The sequence below is a fragment of the Phyllostomus discolor genome, chromosome 1 (assembly GCF_004126475.2).
Source record: "Phyllostomus discolor isolate MPI-MPIP mPhyDis1 chromosome 1, mPhyDis1.pri.v3, whole genome shotgun sequence".
NCBI classification, from domain to species: domain Eukaryota; kingdom Metazoa; phylum Chordata; class Mammalia; order Chiroptera; family Phyllostomidae; genus Phyllostomus; species Phyllostomus discolor.
In genome coordinates this window covers 61,637,180-61,654,247 of record NC_040903.2, presented here as the reverse complement: position 1 = coordinate 61,654,247, position 17,068 = coordinate 61,637,180, and the positions used below count along the sequence as shown (strand labels likewise).

At 38.4% G+C, this 17,068-nt stretch overlaps 1 protein-coding gene across 3 annotated transcripts in view; it reads right to left on the bottom strand.

Moving 5' to 3' along the window:
- Positions 1–17,068, bottom strand: part of NEBL (nebulette) — a 341,865-nt gene that overhangs the window by 13,769 nt on the left and 311,028 nt on the right. For 2 of the 3 annotated variants that reach the window (XM_036023529.1, XM_028506854.2), the window contains one exon: positions 16,639–16,788. The exons of the other annotated variant lie outside the window; for it this stretch is intronic. In XM_036023529.1, the coding sequence (XP_035879422.1) occupies positions 16,639–16,788 (150 nt within the window). The remainder of the gene's footprint in view (positions 1–16,638; positions 16,789–17,068) is intronic. 3 annotated transcript variants of the gene reach the window in all.

Genomic DNA, 17,068 nt, shown 5'->3' with positions numbered 1-17,068 from the left:
GATGATAAACCCCTGAGCTTCTGCGGACTTCCTTCTCCCTCAGGGGACACAAATTTAGGGGCACATGTGGTCTTATTTAAACTATTCCCAAGTTCCCTTTCTTCCCCTGCAATGGACAATGTTTGGGTCATTCTCCCCACCCCCAATTCTTATGTTGAAACCTAACCCCAATGTAATGGGATTTGGAGGTGGGGCCTTTTGGAGATGACTGGGTTGTGGGGGTAGAGCCACCATGCATGCAATTAGTGCCCTTAGGAGAACAAGCCAGAGAGCTAGCTAGCTCCCTTTCTGTCACATGAGGGCACAAGGAGAAGACAGTAGTCAGCCACCTGGAAGAGGGGCCTCACCAGACCCGCCTATGCTGGCAGCCCAATCACAGACTTCCAGACTCCAGAACTGTGAGGAACAGACTGTTGTTGTTTGCAAGCCACGTGGTCTATGGTACTCTCTTACAGCAGCTGGAAGAGGCTAACACACACTCTGCTGCATGACTTGTTTCTAGTATTTGTGGAGGCAGATGTTTAAATCTGGGACTCAAGGAGAAACTGGGAATTGTGATAAATTATCTGAGTCGACAGAGAGTTAACTGGAGAATAATTTGGAGGCTAACACGAAACACTCCTGCTAAGGCAAGTGCCACAGAACACAATGATTATCAGACTAATGGGCGCTGCCCCCGTCCCCCCAGGGCCTGACCAATGCAGAACCCGGTCACCATCTGCAAGGAAAGGAGACTGCAGCCAAAAAATGTCTTTGCAAAGTCAAAAATTATCTCTCAAGCCAATACTATGTTCCTAACAATTTCCCCTTCTAGATCCCCCAATCGTCTGTTTTAATTTTCTATTCTTAGATAAGTTTTATTACTATAAAGTACTGCAAACCTCTTTTAAGCAAATGCAGTACACATGAAAATATTTAAGCAATAGGCATGAGGCCCTGTGAGTGTCACTTAATAGAGCAAAGACGACAACAGGATTCTGCTTCCCAAGCAATACAAGATATGAATACAATAAAATTTTAATAATGTAAATGAAATGCTTATAACTAGAGAGACCAACTCAGTTTTCTCAGGAGTTTCCCAATCTTGGCACTGAAAGTTCTGCTTCACAGAAACTACCTCAGTCTTGGGGAAATCAGGACAGGTGGTCTCCCTACCTACAGTGTGCCAGGCCCTGTGATTAGCATGTCACATGCAAAAGCCAGTATAATTGCCACCATTTTACAGGTCGTACATCCCCATCTGTTACAGATGGAGACCAAAGGTTAGCAAGACTCAGTGACTTCGTCAACCAGAGCTAGATGGGACCAGGATTTGGAAGTCAAAAATCTGAATGCAGAACCCAAACTCCTGAGTCCACACCAAACTCCACACCAAAATGATCACATAAGTAGTGACAAGACAGCACAAGATTAATCTCCAAAGAGTCATTGTGGGTTCAGAAACATGGAAGAGCACCGAAGCTCCCAGAACAGTGAGTCCTAGATCTGATACTGGAAGTGTCAGCAACCCACCATTCTTTCTTGCTGGTGGGGCAGTCGGGAGTGAGAGGCAGGAAAAGGCAAAGGAAGGGGGGTTGTAAAGGCCTGGGAAGATATGCACTTAGGTTGGTATGCACACAGAGGTTACTCTGTTTTTTGTGGTAAACTTTAGTGTCAACTGCATAAAAAATTTATGTCTGTGTGTTGATGAGGTGTGCCAGAGCATCTCTGGAAGAAATTATAGTGAGAATAATTCATTCATTTTTGGAAAAGCAAGCTCAAATCACAGAAAGTAGCATCACTTCTGAAGCAATGGCTTTTAGATTTCTTTTAAGTGACATTTTAGCACCTGAAAAGTCTCTGACTGTATTCAATTGTTGTTTTTTTTTCCCATTGCCAAGGCTATCCTACTTTAGTTTACCCAGAGCAATTGTCATTCAGCCACTTTATCCTGCATGAATAATTTCAAGTCTGTGCTCAAATCACATCTCCTGATAGGACTTCAACCACTTTCCTACTGAGCATCAAAGACCTCCCACCATAATGCCTCCTAACAGTACCCCAAACCATTCTGCAGAACACGGCTGAGCACGCTACTCCCCCAGGTCAGCATCAGAACTGAGTGACAAGCTCTTTCCCAGACATGCTAAGAATTCAGTTGAAAATACAATTAAGTCCAAGAGATTATTTAACCATTTTCTTCCCCAAACTCAAGCAATCATGTTTACAATGTTATTTTAATCAAATAAAGTTAAATATTTAAAGTTTCTGATTACCTGTTAATTGCTAATTAACTACAAAAGAAAACATACAGGTTATGTATTGTTTGGAACTGTATATACATATATATTACTTTTGACTGTTCATTTATGTATTTAGCTCAGCTGTCTCAAGCAAGAACTTCTAAAATTCTGTTTAGGGATTCTGGACTTCCTAACTATTAAAAAAAGTACAAAAGCCCTGGGTGGCATAGCTCAGTGGATTCATGGGCTGCAAACCAAAGCATCGCAGGTTTGATTCCCAGTCAGGGCACATGCCTGGGTTGCATGCCACGGCCCCCAGCAACCGCACATTGATGTTTCTCTCTCTCTCTCTTTCTCCCTCCCTTCCCTCTCTAAAAATAAATAAATAAAATCTTAAAAAAATAAAGTGTCTTGAAAAAAGAACAGTATTTAAAAAAATTTTTTAAAGTACAAAATTAGTTATACTTTAAATTATTAGAAAAAGAAAAGGCCCGAAAAGCTGGATGTTCTGATTTCAAAGTTAACTCATTTGTGAATGTTCTCTGACAGAACCGAGCTAAAACATAACATGATCTGAATACAACTAGACACTTAAGAATTCGTTTCTAATTTTTAGCTACTTCAGCCAGGATAAATCCCCCAACCTGTAACTATAAACCAAACCACAAACATAAGCAGGATTGTCACTAAGGGAAAAAGAAATAATTCCTGCCCCAAATTTCAGAGTCTTTCATAACATTCTTATGGCACAATATCCGTATGGTATATATCTGTGTCTATACACACACCTGCACACTATCCCTCAAAGCAAAACAAAAAAGAGTGAAGGAAAGTACAGTATGGATAGTGCATATGTAATTTGGGGCAATTCTCTGAGAAGATGAAAGCAATAAAGAACTTAAGAACAGCAGGCAGGAAGGAATGCTGTTTCCATTTAGGTAAGCCTATCACTAAGTCTAGCTTTTGGACACAAATTATGTCATGACTAAATAGTCAGCTCATAGCAAATACCAATTTTCCTTGGTGAATAAAGCTGCAAATATTGTATAAATCAATCTTACACAGAAAGATTCTTCATTCAAGTACAATGAAAGAAATGTGCATAGTGCCAAATGCAGAGGGTATTCTGTACATACTCACTGAATAAATACATCCAACTGAAAACTGGACTATCTGTCTTTTTTCTTGTGTTAATCAACTCAAATCTTAGGGAATATCATCAATCTACATGGAGTTCCCAAATACAGTTTTACATTAGACATCCTTAGTGACAAGACACACTAAATATTACATGTAGATATATCTCAGTATCGATTACATTTCTGAATGAGAAGGAATTTTTTCCAACCAATAGGCATATATGAAATGGACTCAAAAGAAAAAAAAGAGACTGACTCAATGTGTCCTTGACATGATTTGAAGGTAGAAAAATGTGGGGAAATGAATGTAAAGGACTATGTGGGTTTCACAGAATCCAAGCTCCAAGTTCAAGATAAATAGCTGGGGCTGGGGAAGTAGGCAGGTATAAAGAGACACAGTCATATAGAGGTAAGGAGGTGAGCAACAGGTAATTGTGATCAGAGGCACAAATTAGAAGGACATTTACACAGGACACAGGTAAGATCCTAGATCTTGAAAGGCTCGTAAACAACAATGTCTGTACACATGGGTCAGGAATATGATGAAAGATAATGATCAAGAACCAGAATGTCTAAAAAGTGTGGCCCAGGGAGATCCACAATATTTTGGGGGGAAGATTGGGCAATGAGGAGCAGTGAATCTGAAAACAAGAGAAGCAGCATGACCACAGCCTGGGCAACAGCGGATGATGAACAAACAAAATGCAGAAACTTAATACATCAGCCAGCACCATCAGCCCATAGAAATTTAAAGTAAAGTCAGGATCCAATACCCACGACCTACCAGCCTGAGGTTTGGGGCAGAAGGATGTGGGGCACCTGGATGAAACAGGAATTTGGGGGACAGCAGAGAAATTCATGTTACAGAAAAAAATGTTATGACTTTACTGTTTTATATAGGACAGACACATAAATATGCATGTGCACTTACTCTATTCTCCAACTTGGACACCAACTTTGATCCATAAAAAAACCCTACTATGTCCAATTTCATTGTGAATGTTCAACAATATGAAAATCAAGAATGCCTATTCTGTCCTTTCCATGTATGCCACTTTACAATTTGCAAAGCTCTTCCAGCATTTTCCCACATGGTGCATATGCTTTAGCCACGTTTATATCTTCCTGATGATCAAATCTCCCCTTTTCCCCAATCAGCTCAGCTTCACAGGAAATATACTTTTAATGTTTTATTGTTTGCTACTTTAAGTATCAGATGTTTGTCCTTCTACACATATGGAACCCTTTGATTTAATTTTTGAAAAATCAATGAAAAACACATGTGCATCTTGGAACAGGTGTTGTTCATTAGTGTTTAATCCTTTCCACAATTTCACACTCAGAAAAGGAAACTTAGCATGTTTCTTTCATTCCAAGTCTATTGATGCTCAGAACATGAGTTTCTCTAAGTACTTCAATGCAGTCAGAATCCAAAACCTTTTTCTTGGGGTAGCAGAAGAACTAACTGAACATTTCTAAAATTTGATTTGAAACTTTTTGAAATTTGTAACAATTTCTAAAAAAGTATACCTTTTAGTGTACTCCAAAAAATGTGTGCTTTTTTAAAAGGTTAGATGGCTAAAAATAATCATGTAATATTATGATAATTATATTTTATATTATAAAGGAATCATTCATTTTCATTGAGATTAGTTTTATCACAGAGATTTAGTATTTCAGCCAGCAACTCTAAATTTTCCTAAACTTAAATGAAGACACTAAAATATTACTTTTTTGACAGACACTAGAAAACTTCTCAAATTCATATCAGAAATGATACTCAAACACAGTGGACAAATAACACATCTGAGATTTTTCTGTTGAATATATTTTCCTTTTAGAAGTCAGGTTAGGAAGGAATTAGATTTTGGAGGAGGTTTGAGGGTTAGCCATCCATAATCAGAAAACTGAAGTAGTGGCTAAAATAGAAATACTGTCAAGTTTATTTTAAATGAAGACCAAGAGTTCAAATGGAGGAGTGTATTTTCTAGTAGATAGTTCTGATTTTAAAACTATGCTCATGATTAAAAACCAATAACACTGAACTTGGGCAGAATGTTACCTATAAATCATAAAATATAAATCCTTAATGGGAAAAGAGAATTAACAGAAAAAAATTAATGAGAATACTGGACAAAAGATAGTGACTTCATGGATTTTATTCATATTAAAAGAAATTGTGAAACACTGCTAGTTCAGTGCATTATTAATAATGCCTGAGTTAAATATTTCTGTTCTCAATTTTAAGGCAAATTTAACTTTTAATGACAACTGTTGTCCTTAGGAACTCAAAGCACATCCTAGTGGTGTTTGCTGAACCTAGAAAAGTGATTATTTGTTCTTGCATTTTTGTCTCCTTTCATTTAGCATTTACTCATGAGCCCTCCCCAGTCCTGTGCCAGGTACTGGAAGAGAAGCTACATGACACATTCATTCTGTCTCTGCGGAGGTTCTAACAATAAACTGGAACACACTGAGACAGAAACCAAATGGAGACAACTGTACTTGAATAACAATAAAAGAAAAATTTAAATAAAAATAAAAACAGCTTTATTTAAAAAAAAGATATAACAGGTATGAATTTCAGAATTTGGATGTACACTTCTACTTTACTGAGTCTTTACTGAGGAAAGATGTCATAACTAAAATACACAAAAACTAAGATGAGAAGCATTTGTATGAAAACAGAATTGTTAATGTGGGAAGAATTTACTGATTTCTTGATATAGAAGGTCATTACTGGACTCAGACTTTGTAATAAACATTGGTTATAATGTTATGTCCCAGTGATACATATTACATTACTACTTTTTAAAAGTTCTAATAAGAATTATTATTGCACTGTTACTCCTAGTCAAATTAGCTTTAAACAGACATTAATAAAGTTTAATGCCATGTTTTCATCATTTAGTACATGTAGCAAAGTTGGTTATATTTCAGATCAAATTTAATTTGAATATATTTATATATGCAACAATGTTTATTGAGTATCTACTGTAATACAGGTTCTATTCCAGGTGGTAATTATGGACTAGAGAATAAAAGCAGGCAGTGAGATTCTGTTCCAAAAGAGTTTATATTCAGGGGCAGACACAGACACTATACAAATAAAACTACTTAAAACATAATGAAATATCAGGTAGGAAAAACAGTTATGAATATATACCCAGAATTAGGATTGCTGGATCCTATTGTAATTCTATCTTTAATTTTTTGAGGAACCTCCACACAGTTTTCCATAGTTGCTGTACCTCTTACATCCCCATCAACAGTGTATAAAATTTCAAATTTGTCCACATGCTCACCAAAACTTCTCTTTGGTGTTTTTTTAACAATAGTCATCATAACAGATATGAGGTGATATCTCATTGTGGTTTTGATCTACATTTTCCTGATATCAAGGGAATATAGCCCCTTGTTTACTGGGGCACTATTCACACTAGCTAAAAATGAATACAACCCAAATAACCATCAACAGATGTATGAGCACAGAAAATATAGTGTGTGTGTGTGTGTGTGTGTGTGTGTATAAAATGAAACATTATTCAGCCTTAGAAAGAAGGAAATCCTACATTTCAACAACATGGATGAATCTTGAGGACATTATGCTAAGTGATACAAGCTAGTCACAAAAGGACGAATACTGCATGATTCCACTTATTATGAGGTATCTAAAATACTCAAATTCATAGAGCAGAAAGTGGAATGATGGCTGCCAGGAGCTGGGGTGAGGTGGGGAATGGGGAATTGTTGCTTGATGGGTATAAAGTCTCAGTTATGCAAGATGAAGAAGCTCTAGATAGCTGCTGTACAACATAGTACCTATAGATAACAAGGTTGTATTGTACAATGTAAAGTATGTTGAGGATAATTCTCGCAGTTAGTGTTTTTACAACAACACCCCCCTCCCTCACACACACCTCAACACAGGAAATCTGCAAATGGTGGATATGTTCAGTACCTTGATTATGATAATGGTATCATGGTGTATGCATATGTCCAAACTCATCAAAACACATGCATTAAATATGTGTGACTTTTGTATATCAATTATGCCTCAATAAGCCTTTAAAAAGTTATTAAAAATAAATCAGGGTAAGGGGATAGAAAGTTATGAGTGTATGTGGGTTTAGGGCTTTCAATGTAGAGTGATCAAGGAAACCATTTTAGATTACTTGACATTTAATCAAAGGCAGCATGAGCATATAATGGAGTAAAAATTGCCTCCTCAATAAATGCTTTTGGGAGAACTGGACTGGTACATACAAAAAAAAGGCACTAGACCGTCAACTTACACCATATACCAGAATAACTCAAAATGGATAAAAGGCTTAAATATTTAAGTCATGATACCGTAAAAGTACTAAAGGAAAACATAGGCAGTAAAGTTTCAGATATCCCATGTAGCAATATTTTTGCTGATACATCTCCTAGAGCAAGGAAAATAAAGGAAAAATAAACAAATGGGACTACATCAAATTACAAAGCTCTGGACAGCTAAAGACACCATCATCAAAATGAAAAGGGAACCCACTGTATGGGAGAACATATTTGCCAATGATACATTGGACAAGGGTCTGATCTCCAAAATATATTAAACTCATATGACTCCACACCAGGAAGACAATAAATCCAATTAAAAAATGGGCAAAGGATGTGAATAGACACTTCTCCAAAGAAGACATATAGATGGCCCATAAACATACGAAAAAAATGTTCAACATCATTAGCCATCAGAGAGATGCAAATTAAAATCACAATAAGACATCACCTCACACCTGTCAGAATGGATATCATTCATAAATCAGCAAACAACAAGTGCTGGCAAGGATGTAGAGAAAAGGGAACCCTCATGCACTGTTGGTGGGAATGCAGACTGGTACAGCCACTGTGGAAAACAGTATGGAATTTCCTCAAAGAACTAAAAATGGAACTGCCTTATGACCCAGTTATTCCACTGCTGGGAATATACCCTAAGAATCCTGAATCACCAATTCAAAAGAACCTGTGCACCTCTATGTTCATAGCCTCACTATTTATAACATCCAAATGTTGGAAACAGCCTAAGTGCCCATCAGTAGATGAGTGGATCAAAAACTGTAGTATGTTTACACGATGGAGTACTATGCAGCAGAAATAAAGAGGAAGGAATTCCTACTCTTTGCAACAGCATGGATAGAACTGGAGACTATTGTGCTAAGTGAAATAAGCCAGTCAGTGAAGGACAAATACCATATGATCTCACTTATAAGAGGAAGCTAATGAACAAAATAAATGAATGAGCAAAACAGAACCACAGACATGGAAATAGAGAGCAGACTGACAGCTGCCAAAGGCAAAGGAGTGGGGGGAAGGGTGGACAGAAGGGAAAGGGGGTAGTCAAAGAACATGTATGAATGACCCATGGACATGGACAATGGTGTGGGGATGGACTGTGGGAATGAGGGGTAAGCTGGATGGAGGAGGGCAAAGGGCGGGGGGGATTGGGACAATTCTAACAGAATAAACAAAAAAAAATAAAAATCACAGACCTGAAGGAAGTGAGCAAGTGACAAAAACACCCAGGACAGTGTTCCGGGCAAAGGGACCAGTGGTTGCAAAGGCTCAGGATGAGGGAACGCCTGGCATGCTGGGCCGGCCAGAACATCTGTGTGGCTAGAGTAAGGAGGCTGGTGGGAAATGAAATCAGAGATATGATCAAGGGCCAGACTATAGAAAATCTTGCAGACTGTACACCATGGTTTTTAGTCTAAGTGTGACTGGAATCACACTTAGAATATTTTGAGCAAAAATAGAATCAGATCAGGTGCAGGTCTTTAAAACCATTGGGCAGCTGGGTGGAGACCAGACCGAAACAGGCAAGAGTGGAATGACAAAGACCAGGAGCCTGTTTCTGCAATGTTGAGCAGAGAGGATGGTGATTTACTCAGGGTGCAGTGGATGTGGTGAGACGTGGCAGGATTGGGGACAGATGTATTTTGAAGATAGAGCCAACAGGCTTAAAGATGGACTAGATGTGAAATGTTAGAGGGAGAAAGATGATCAGAATTATTCCACAGTTTAATCCTGAGTATTAGGATGAGTGATTGTGTCATCAACTGAGATGGTGAACAAAAAACAAGCAAATAAACAAAACACCAAGAACAGATGTTTGTTTGTCACTAAGATAGGAAATAAGATTTTAGGTCCAGACATAAAATTTGAGATGCTTATTAAACATCCAGCAGTTGGTCCTTTTATCTGGAGTCTGGGAGTCAACAGAGATGCTTCGGTGTTAGTATTTCTGACTTTCTACATAAATGACAAACGTCAACAATAAAAGAGGCTGCAAAGTTTGAAATAAAAGTCCACTATCATGTCTCTACATCATTAGCCCTTTAGAAGTCCAAGGTGTTGATGCTCTTGTTAGGATTTAAATCACCGAGTACAGCCTGGATTCCAAGACAAACTCCAAAGGCAGAGATTCAACCACCTACCAGTCTAGGTAACAGGTCCTCTAAATAGCCTCCCAACCTCCTACAGGATAAAGCCCAAGGAAAGTTCCCTGAAATTGTGTCCATTTGAACTCTCTCTGAAGAGACTTGGCTCAGCACGGGCACACTCTGGTTCTAGTCCTCATCTTCTTCAGCCCATCTCCTGGACACACACAGCCCCGGGTTCCAGATGTGCGAAACGCACCAAGTTTCCAATGTGCTGTGTTCCCTCATGTGCTCCTTTTCTGCCCCGGATGTTCCTTTTCCACTTCTCTGCCTGTCTAATTCTAAGTCTAGGCATTATCCCATCATAATGTGCTCCCCAACACCATGGCATCATGTATGTAGTTCACTCACCAGAACATGAGTTCTTTGAAGACAATTAACTGTATCTTTTATTTTTGTGGTTCCCAACATCTCACACACATAGGAGATACTAGATAAATGCCTGGTGAATGAACAAATGGAGTTATAGGTGCCTATAAAACAGTAGGAAAATTGGCTCCTTAATCAATGCACTGCCCTCTTGATATGCCTGCTGACAATATCCCGAGAGCTCCAGAACGTACTAAAGCCTCTCTTGCAACCTGACCTCTTTTAAGAACACATTCCATGGTATGAAGTGCTGTAAACACAACCCAGTGAGGGCTGTCACAGGATCCAAAATTTGTTTTCCATCAGTTAAGGCAGAACTAGGTCATCCCAAGAAGACTTTTTCACAGCAAAATGGAAAAATTCACAAGGCTGAAACACTGAAAATGTCTATTTGAAAAGTGTACCTGCTTTTCCTTCGGTATTATAATACTTGTATGCTCCAGAGGAAGACAGAAATACAAAAAATACCTGAAGCAAAACTGAACATAATTTCAAAATGAAAAAAGGTAAACAAGGGAGGAGGCTGCAAACATAAAAAAGCCAGCAACACAGAGCACTGTACATGAAGGAGAACCGGGGAAAGACAAAGTGGTACCAGAAGGCAAATACGTGTTGCAGGCAAGGGAACAGAGGACAACCATGAGGATCAAAGAAAACCTTGCGGTGAAATAAGCAAAAGCCGTCAGGATTATTACCACATAAGGAACTGTGGCAAATGAAAATAAGTTAACCTAATCTAATACCAAAAGGCAATAAAAATGATTTCCAATACTATTCAAGAATCAACCCAAAATTCGATGAAGTTTAAGTAAAAGCCTCCCTTATTGCATCAAAGTAATCCAGTAGAGATGCAAAATGAAAACCCTTTGGTAACTTAATATCTTGGAAAGTAGATTGAAACATAAAGAAAGCCCAAAATAATCACATAAGAAAATGGAAATATTCAGCAATCAAAGCAAGATGGGCAAATATCATGAGAAACACATAACTAAAACAACGATTAAAATGTAAAGGAGAAGGCTTCTATGTTAATGCTCATGAAAACCAAATGGGAGTGATGAAAACATTGGGTTTTTGCCTCAAGAAAATGAGTTGATCATTTAACCTTCTGTGCTAACAATCAGGACTTTCTCTAACTCAGAGGGAGGACCCTACAAATATGACTCTCATAACTGCTCAGCCATTTAATCCACAAAGTAAAACAGACTGCCCTCAGGACATAAGTGCATTTTCATACATAGAAGGTACAGAAGGAAAATAAAAGTTCATTTAAATGTACGGCACTTAGGCTAGGAAGTATAAAATTCCTTAGAAAACTTCTTGCCCTACATCCTTCCCAGTACAGACGTGGAATCTTAGCCTAATGAGGTTAGATGACCTCCCGTGAACACAGATCAAGCAGTGAGAGAGCAAGGGTGAAGTTCAATGCCTTGTCCCCCTGCACAGCATGGTATCCCGTCCCGCAGTGAGCATGCCACGTACGCCACCCAACAGCAGGGAGACAGCCCAATTATTAAAGGAGGTCCCTCTGGGGCATAACAGATTTTAGCATAAAGAATCCTAATCTAAGTTTAAAGAAACCAAGAAAATCTGGATGAAAAAGTGGCATTTCTAAATACCACAAATGTTTTCTTCATCTTACCATTAACATATACTTTTCTAAAATTCTTTGAAGTGTCTAGAATAGTATTTAAACAAATGCATATGATTGACTGCTAGTACTATAGACACTAAAGTTTTCATCAAACAGCTGTCATGACCATAAACATTTCATTCTTCTACAGAGTCAATCAGCACCTCCTCACCAGGGCCCAGCATAGCACACATTTCAAAGGAGACCCTAGATTTCAAAGCGACTGACAAGCCATAGATACTGCTCTTTCCCTTCCCCACCAGGAAAAAAACAAAACAAAACAAAACAAAACTGGGAATGTTTCCACTTTAGGCTTCTCAGCAATACTTTAATGTTATTGAAACATATCAAAACAAAAATGAATTTTCTTGAAAGCCTTCCACAATAGAATTTTATTCAGAAAAAAATCATACTTACAGTTATGTATGTAGTTTTAGTATTTAAAGTATTAATTTATACCTAAAACTAATACAATGTTATATGTCAGTAATATCTCAATTTTAAAAATGATCAGGAAATAACTTAATTTGGCCATTCATTCATTCACCAAATATTTGCTGAGTGCTTATCCTAAGAGCTGGAAATAGATGAGTAAACAAATCAGCTAACATCCCTGCTCCTATGGAGCTTCCTTCCAGCAAGAAAGAGGTAGGTGGTGTCAAGTGCTAATGAAAGAAAAAAGCAAGGTAAAGGGACAGACAGGACAGAAAGGGGTGTTATTGTGTCTCTGGCAGTTAGAGAGGGTCTCTCTGATAAAGCGACATCTGCGCAACAGTGTGAAGAAATGGGGTGAAGCAAGCAGTATCTGGGGTGGACAGTAATATTCCAGGCAGAGGAACAGTAATAGCAAAGGCCCAGGGTGGGAGCTTTCCTGGGAGGTTTGAATACAGCGGGGAGACCAAGTTGGGGGGAGTGAAGGAGTATACAGAGTGGCAGGAAATGAATTTGGGGTGGCAGCTGGGGACCATATTGGATAAGACTTTATTGGTGATGGTGAGGATTTAAGTTATATTCAGAATGAAATGTAAGCTGAAGAGTGACATGATTATGTTTCAAAAAGATCCTTTTTTAATTTCTTGAGGAACCTCCGTACTGTTTTCCACAGTGGCTGCACCAGTCTGCATTCCCACCAACAGTGCACAAGAGTTTCCTTTTCTCTATATCCTTGCCAGCACTTATTCTTTATTGTCTTTTTCATAACAGCTAATCTGACAGGTGTGAGATGATACCTCATTGTGGTTTTGATTTGCCTTTTCCTGATGGTTAGTGATGTTTGGAGCATCTTTGCATATGCCTATTAGCCATCTATGTATTTTCCATGGAAAATGTCTGTTCAGGTCCTCTGCTCATTTTTTAATGGATTGTTTGTTTTTAGATGTTGAGTTGTATGAGTTCTTCATCTATTTCATACATTAACCCCCTTATCAAATGTGTCATTTACAAATATCTTCCCCTATTTAGTGCAGTGACTTTTTGTTTGTTGATGGTTTCCTTCAGTGTACAAAGCTTTTTATTTTGATATAGTCCTGTTTTTTTTTTTTTTTGGTCTTGTTGCCCTTGTCTGGGGAGACATATCAAAAAAGATATTGCTAAGACCAATGTCAAAGAGTTTACTGCCTGTTTTCTTCTAGGAGCTTCGTAATCTCTAGTCTTACATTTAAGCCCTTAATCCATTTTGAGTTAATTTTTGAGTATGGTGTAAGAGGTACAAATTTCTAGTTACAAAATAAATAAGTCACAAGGATGTAAAGTGCACATGGGGAATGCAGTCAATGGTATCAAAATAACCCTGCATGATAGCAGCTGGTTATCAGACTCAGTGTGATAATCGCCTTGTTAGACACAGTGATGTTGAATCATTATGATGACATCATAGTGATGTTAATGTATAACCATTATACACCTAAAACTACTATATATAGTATATTAACTATATTTTAATAAAAATTAATTAAATAGATAAAATAAAAAGATCCTTCTGGCTGCCAGATAGAGAAAGACTGAGGCAGAGGATGGGCAGAATGGGTGGCAAGAGTGGAAGCAGGGAAACCCGTCAGAGGGTGACAGTGACCACCGGGGGGAGGGCAGCAGCTGGCCCAGCACAGTGAGGCAGAGCCGGGCACCAGCAGTTAGGTTCCGGATATATTTTCCTGGTGGACTTGACAAGATTGGTGAATTGATAGGATGTAGGATGTGCATGAAAAACAAGAGTGTTGAACGACTCTAAAGGAAAGTTTCAGTTGCCACTGAGCCCAAAAAAGTAGCCGAGTTGTGTGGGTGAAGGTAGAGAAAGGTGAGGAGTGGGGAGATGGTCTGGGGCATATTGGGTTTGATATGTCACCAATAACTTGAATATTGGCATAAGGTGCCAATTGGTAGAATGTGTTTTGCTTCAATTAAAATAAATGTAAATTAGGAGCATATTGCCATGTATCTTAAAATCTTTTCAAATTAACACAGTTATTCTGTGGTGATACCATCACTACTTGTTTATAATAAAACTTAATGATACACTTTTTTTTTGCTTCATAACTCATACCTCGATTTCTAAAATAGGGACTATCGCTGAAGACAGAGCATCTTGCCCTCATGACGAGAAGAGTGGCAAACTTATAAATGCCTCCAGAGGGTCAGCTTTTCTTACAGGGCTGAAGAAGCCTTGTTTGAGTTTTTGGGACCTCCCTCTTCCTGCACAAAACCTCCCCTCTGTCACCTTCCATGAAGTCCAAAATTCCTCCATTTGAAAAGATGTATTTAATTCTTCTTAATTGTATGCTACTCTTACTCAGATTGTAGTATAAATGCAAAAATATTTATGTATACCATCCTTCCAGGGAGACATTTTCTCATTCAGTTTGGCATAGTATAAGGTCCCCTTGCTAGGCATAATTAGGAAAAAGGAGCGGTAGCTTGAGAAAAGAAAGAGAAAATGAACCAACAACAGTGGGTTTTTATAACACAACCTTGGAAGGGAGAATGGAATCAGGGACAAGTGAACCTGGACTTGAATCTGCTGGTTCAGAGGGAGCTGAGACGTGTGCAGAAGGGATCTCTGAATTCTCCTCTACATCGATTCACCCAAGACCTTATCATCGACACGGATGATGACTTCCACACTCATCTCCAGTACAGGCTTCTCCTCCAAACTCTGCCTCCTTGATGCCTCCATTTGAATGACACACCATTTCAGTGCTCTGTTCTGTCTACGAGAAACATTTTTCTCCCAAAGCCCCCTTGGCCTACTTAACTTCCATTCAGCACTCATATCTCAGTTCAAATCTTCTTCCTTGGGGAAGGCTTCCCTGCCATCAGGACCAGATGGAATTCCCGTTAGTACACCTTGTCACCCCCGTGCCCTCCTCTCATACCACTTACTCTCTTCATAATTATACAGTACTTGGGTAAGTTTCTGCTTAAAGTCAGGGATCCCACCAGGCCCTAAGCCCTTCGGAGCATATGCATGTCTCCTTCACTCTGTGCTGTATGCATTGCCGGATCCAAGCTCTTGGATGGTGTGCAAAAAGCACTCGATAAACACTGATGAATAAATGAGTGGATGCTGTGTTAGTGTGCATAGACAAAAGTGAAAGGGTCACTGCTGAAGCACAGACCCTATGGTACATTGTATTTGGGAGAGACATCAACTCCAGCATGCTGAACTAAAATAAAGTTAAATAAGGTTGATGGAAATGTGTTCTCATATTGGCTTTGGGTTTTATTTATTCCACCAAGCATCAATATTATTCTGTTCCTCCATAACCACAGCAGCCCCAAGCTCCTCCAAAATAGAAACAAACCAAGAAGTTACTGAATCAATTGTTAGAGAATTAGACACAGAAAGGGAAGATCCCTCGTGCCTACCTTCCCTACAGTAGAGCGAAACTATTTTATACTGTATCAGAATTACAGAGAAAGGATATCTTTAAAAGCTTTCTACCAAGGAGGAATCTAAAAGGTCAGACTCATAGTAAGAGCAGAAAAGTGGTTGCTGAGCTGGGTGAGGGGAAGTGGACAAACACAGGGCAAAGGTACAAACTTTCCGCCACACAGCGAGGAAGGGCTGACGGTCTAGGGTGTAACACAGTGACCATGGTGGACAACACTGTCTCGCATAATGGAAACTTGTTGAGAGTAGAAAGCAACTGCTCTCACCGAAATAAAAACAAAAACCAAATAAATCTCTGATAACCACTTTATCAGTATTAGTTTACATCCAAAACAATTTCAACTAAAACTTTTGATCTAATCCACCAGCTTGGATGCAGAAAACAGAAGAAAGTAGAGGAAAAGGGTGGGTATATAAAATATAGAGAACATTTTTAATAATCAACAGTACTTTCCATTTAAAAACAAAAGCTTCATATCCCAAGTATCATACTCAGCTTTTTTTTGGCAAGGTCTAACTCTGACTGCAAATGTATATAAATATTCAAACACACACATTTCATAGCAATTGCTCAGCCACTCAAATGTAATAACTATAAGAATGGTTTTTCTTAATGGAAATCAGATACAAACTTTGCAGAACAAAAGTTTCCATTCTGGCCATATATATCCTTTATATCCAACTCTTGTAAAACAAACTCAAAAACAGATCCCAAAACCCTTTTGCCATTAAAGATACAAAACAAACATGCAGAAATGCAAATTAGTAGTTTACAAAAAGGACTCAAAATGAAAAACTTTCAAATACACCCAGGCTAAATGGTTATGTGTAAAGAATGTGTTAAAACACACTTGTGACACATTTTTTCAAGATGAATTAGTTTTCTTTGAGAATGATTAATGTTTGGTACCTCCTTCATCAGACAGCCTCGTTACCTCACTGCAGCAGGAAAAGCTAGGGTAAACCTCGGACATTTCTGACTTGTCATCTCCCAAAACGGTACCGAAGGTACTGCTCGAGTGTGACCGAGACCGCTGTCTCCTATAGTGACTTGCCTTTTCTATAATGGAGGGAAAGTATTCACACTTGTGATCAAGTGCATTGAAAAACATAGGAAACAAAATATTATTAAAAGTTTAACAAGAAGGAGAAACAATCCCTTACTAAATAACTCAAAAGCTCCATACTATAAATTCTAACCACCTATTCCCCAAAATCAGCATAGATTGTATCAGCTATATAAATGACTTAACGATTATTATGCTCATTTTAATCTAGATTTTAAAATAGATATGAGAGATAGAAAATTGAGAAGAATTAAGAAAACATTAGCAAACTAA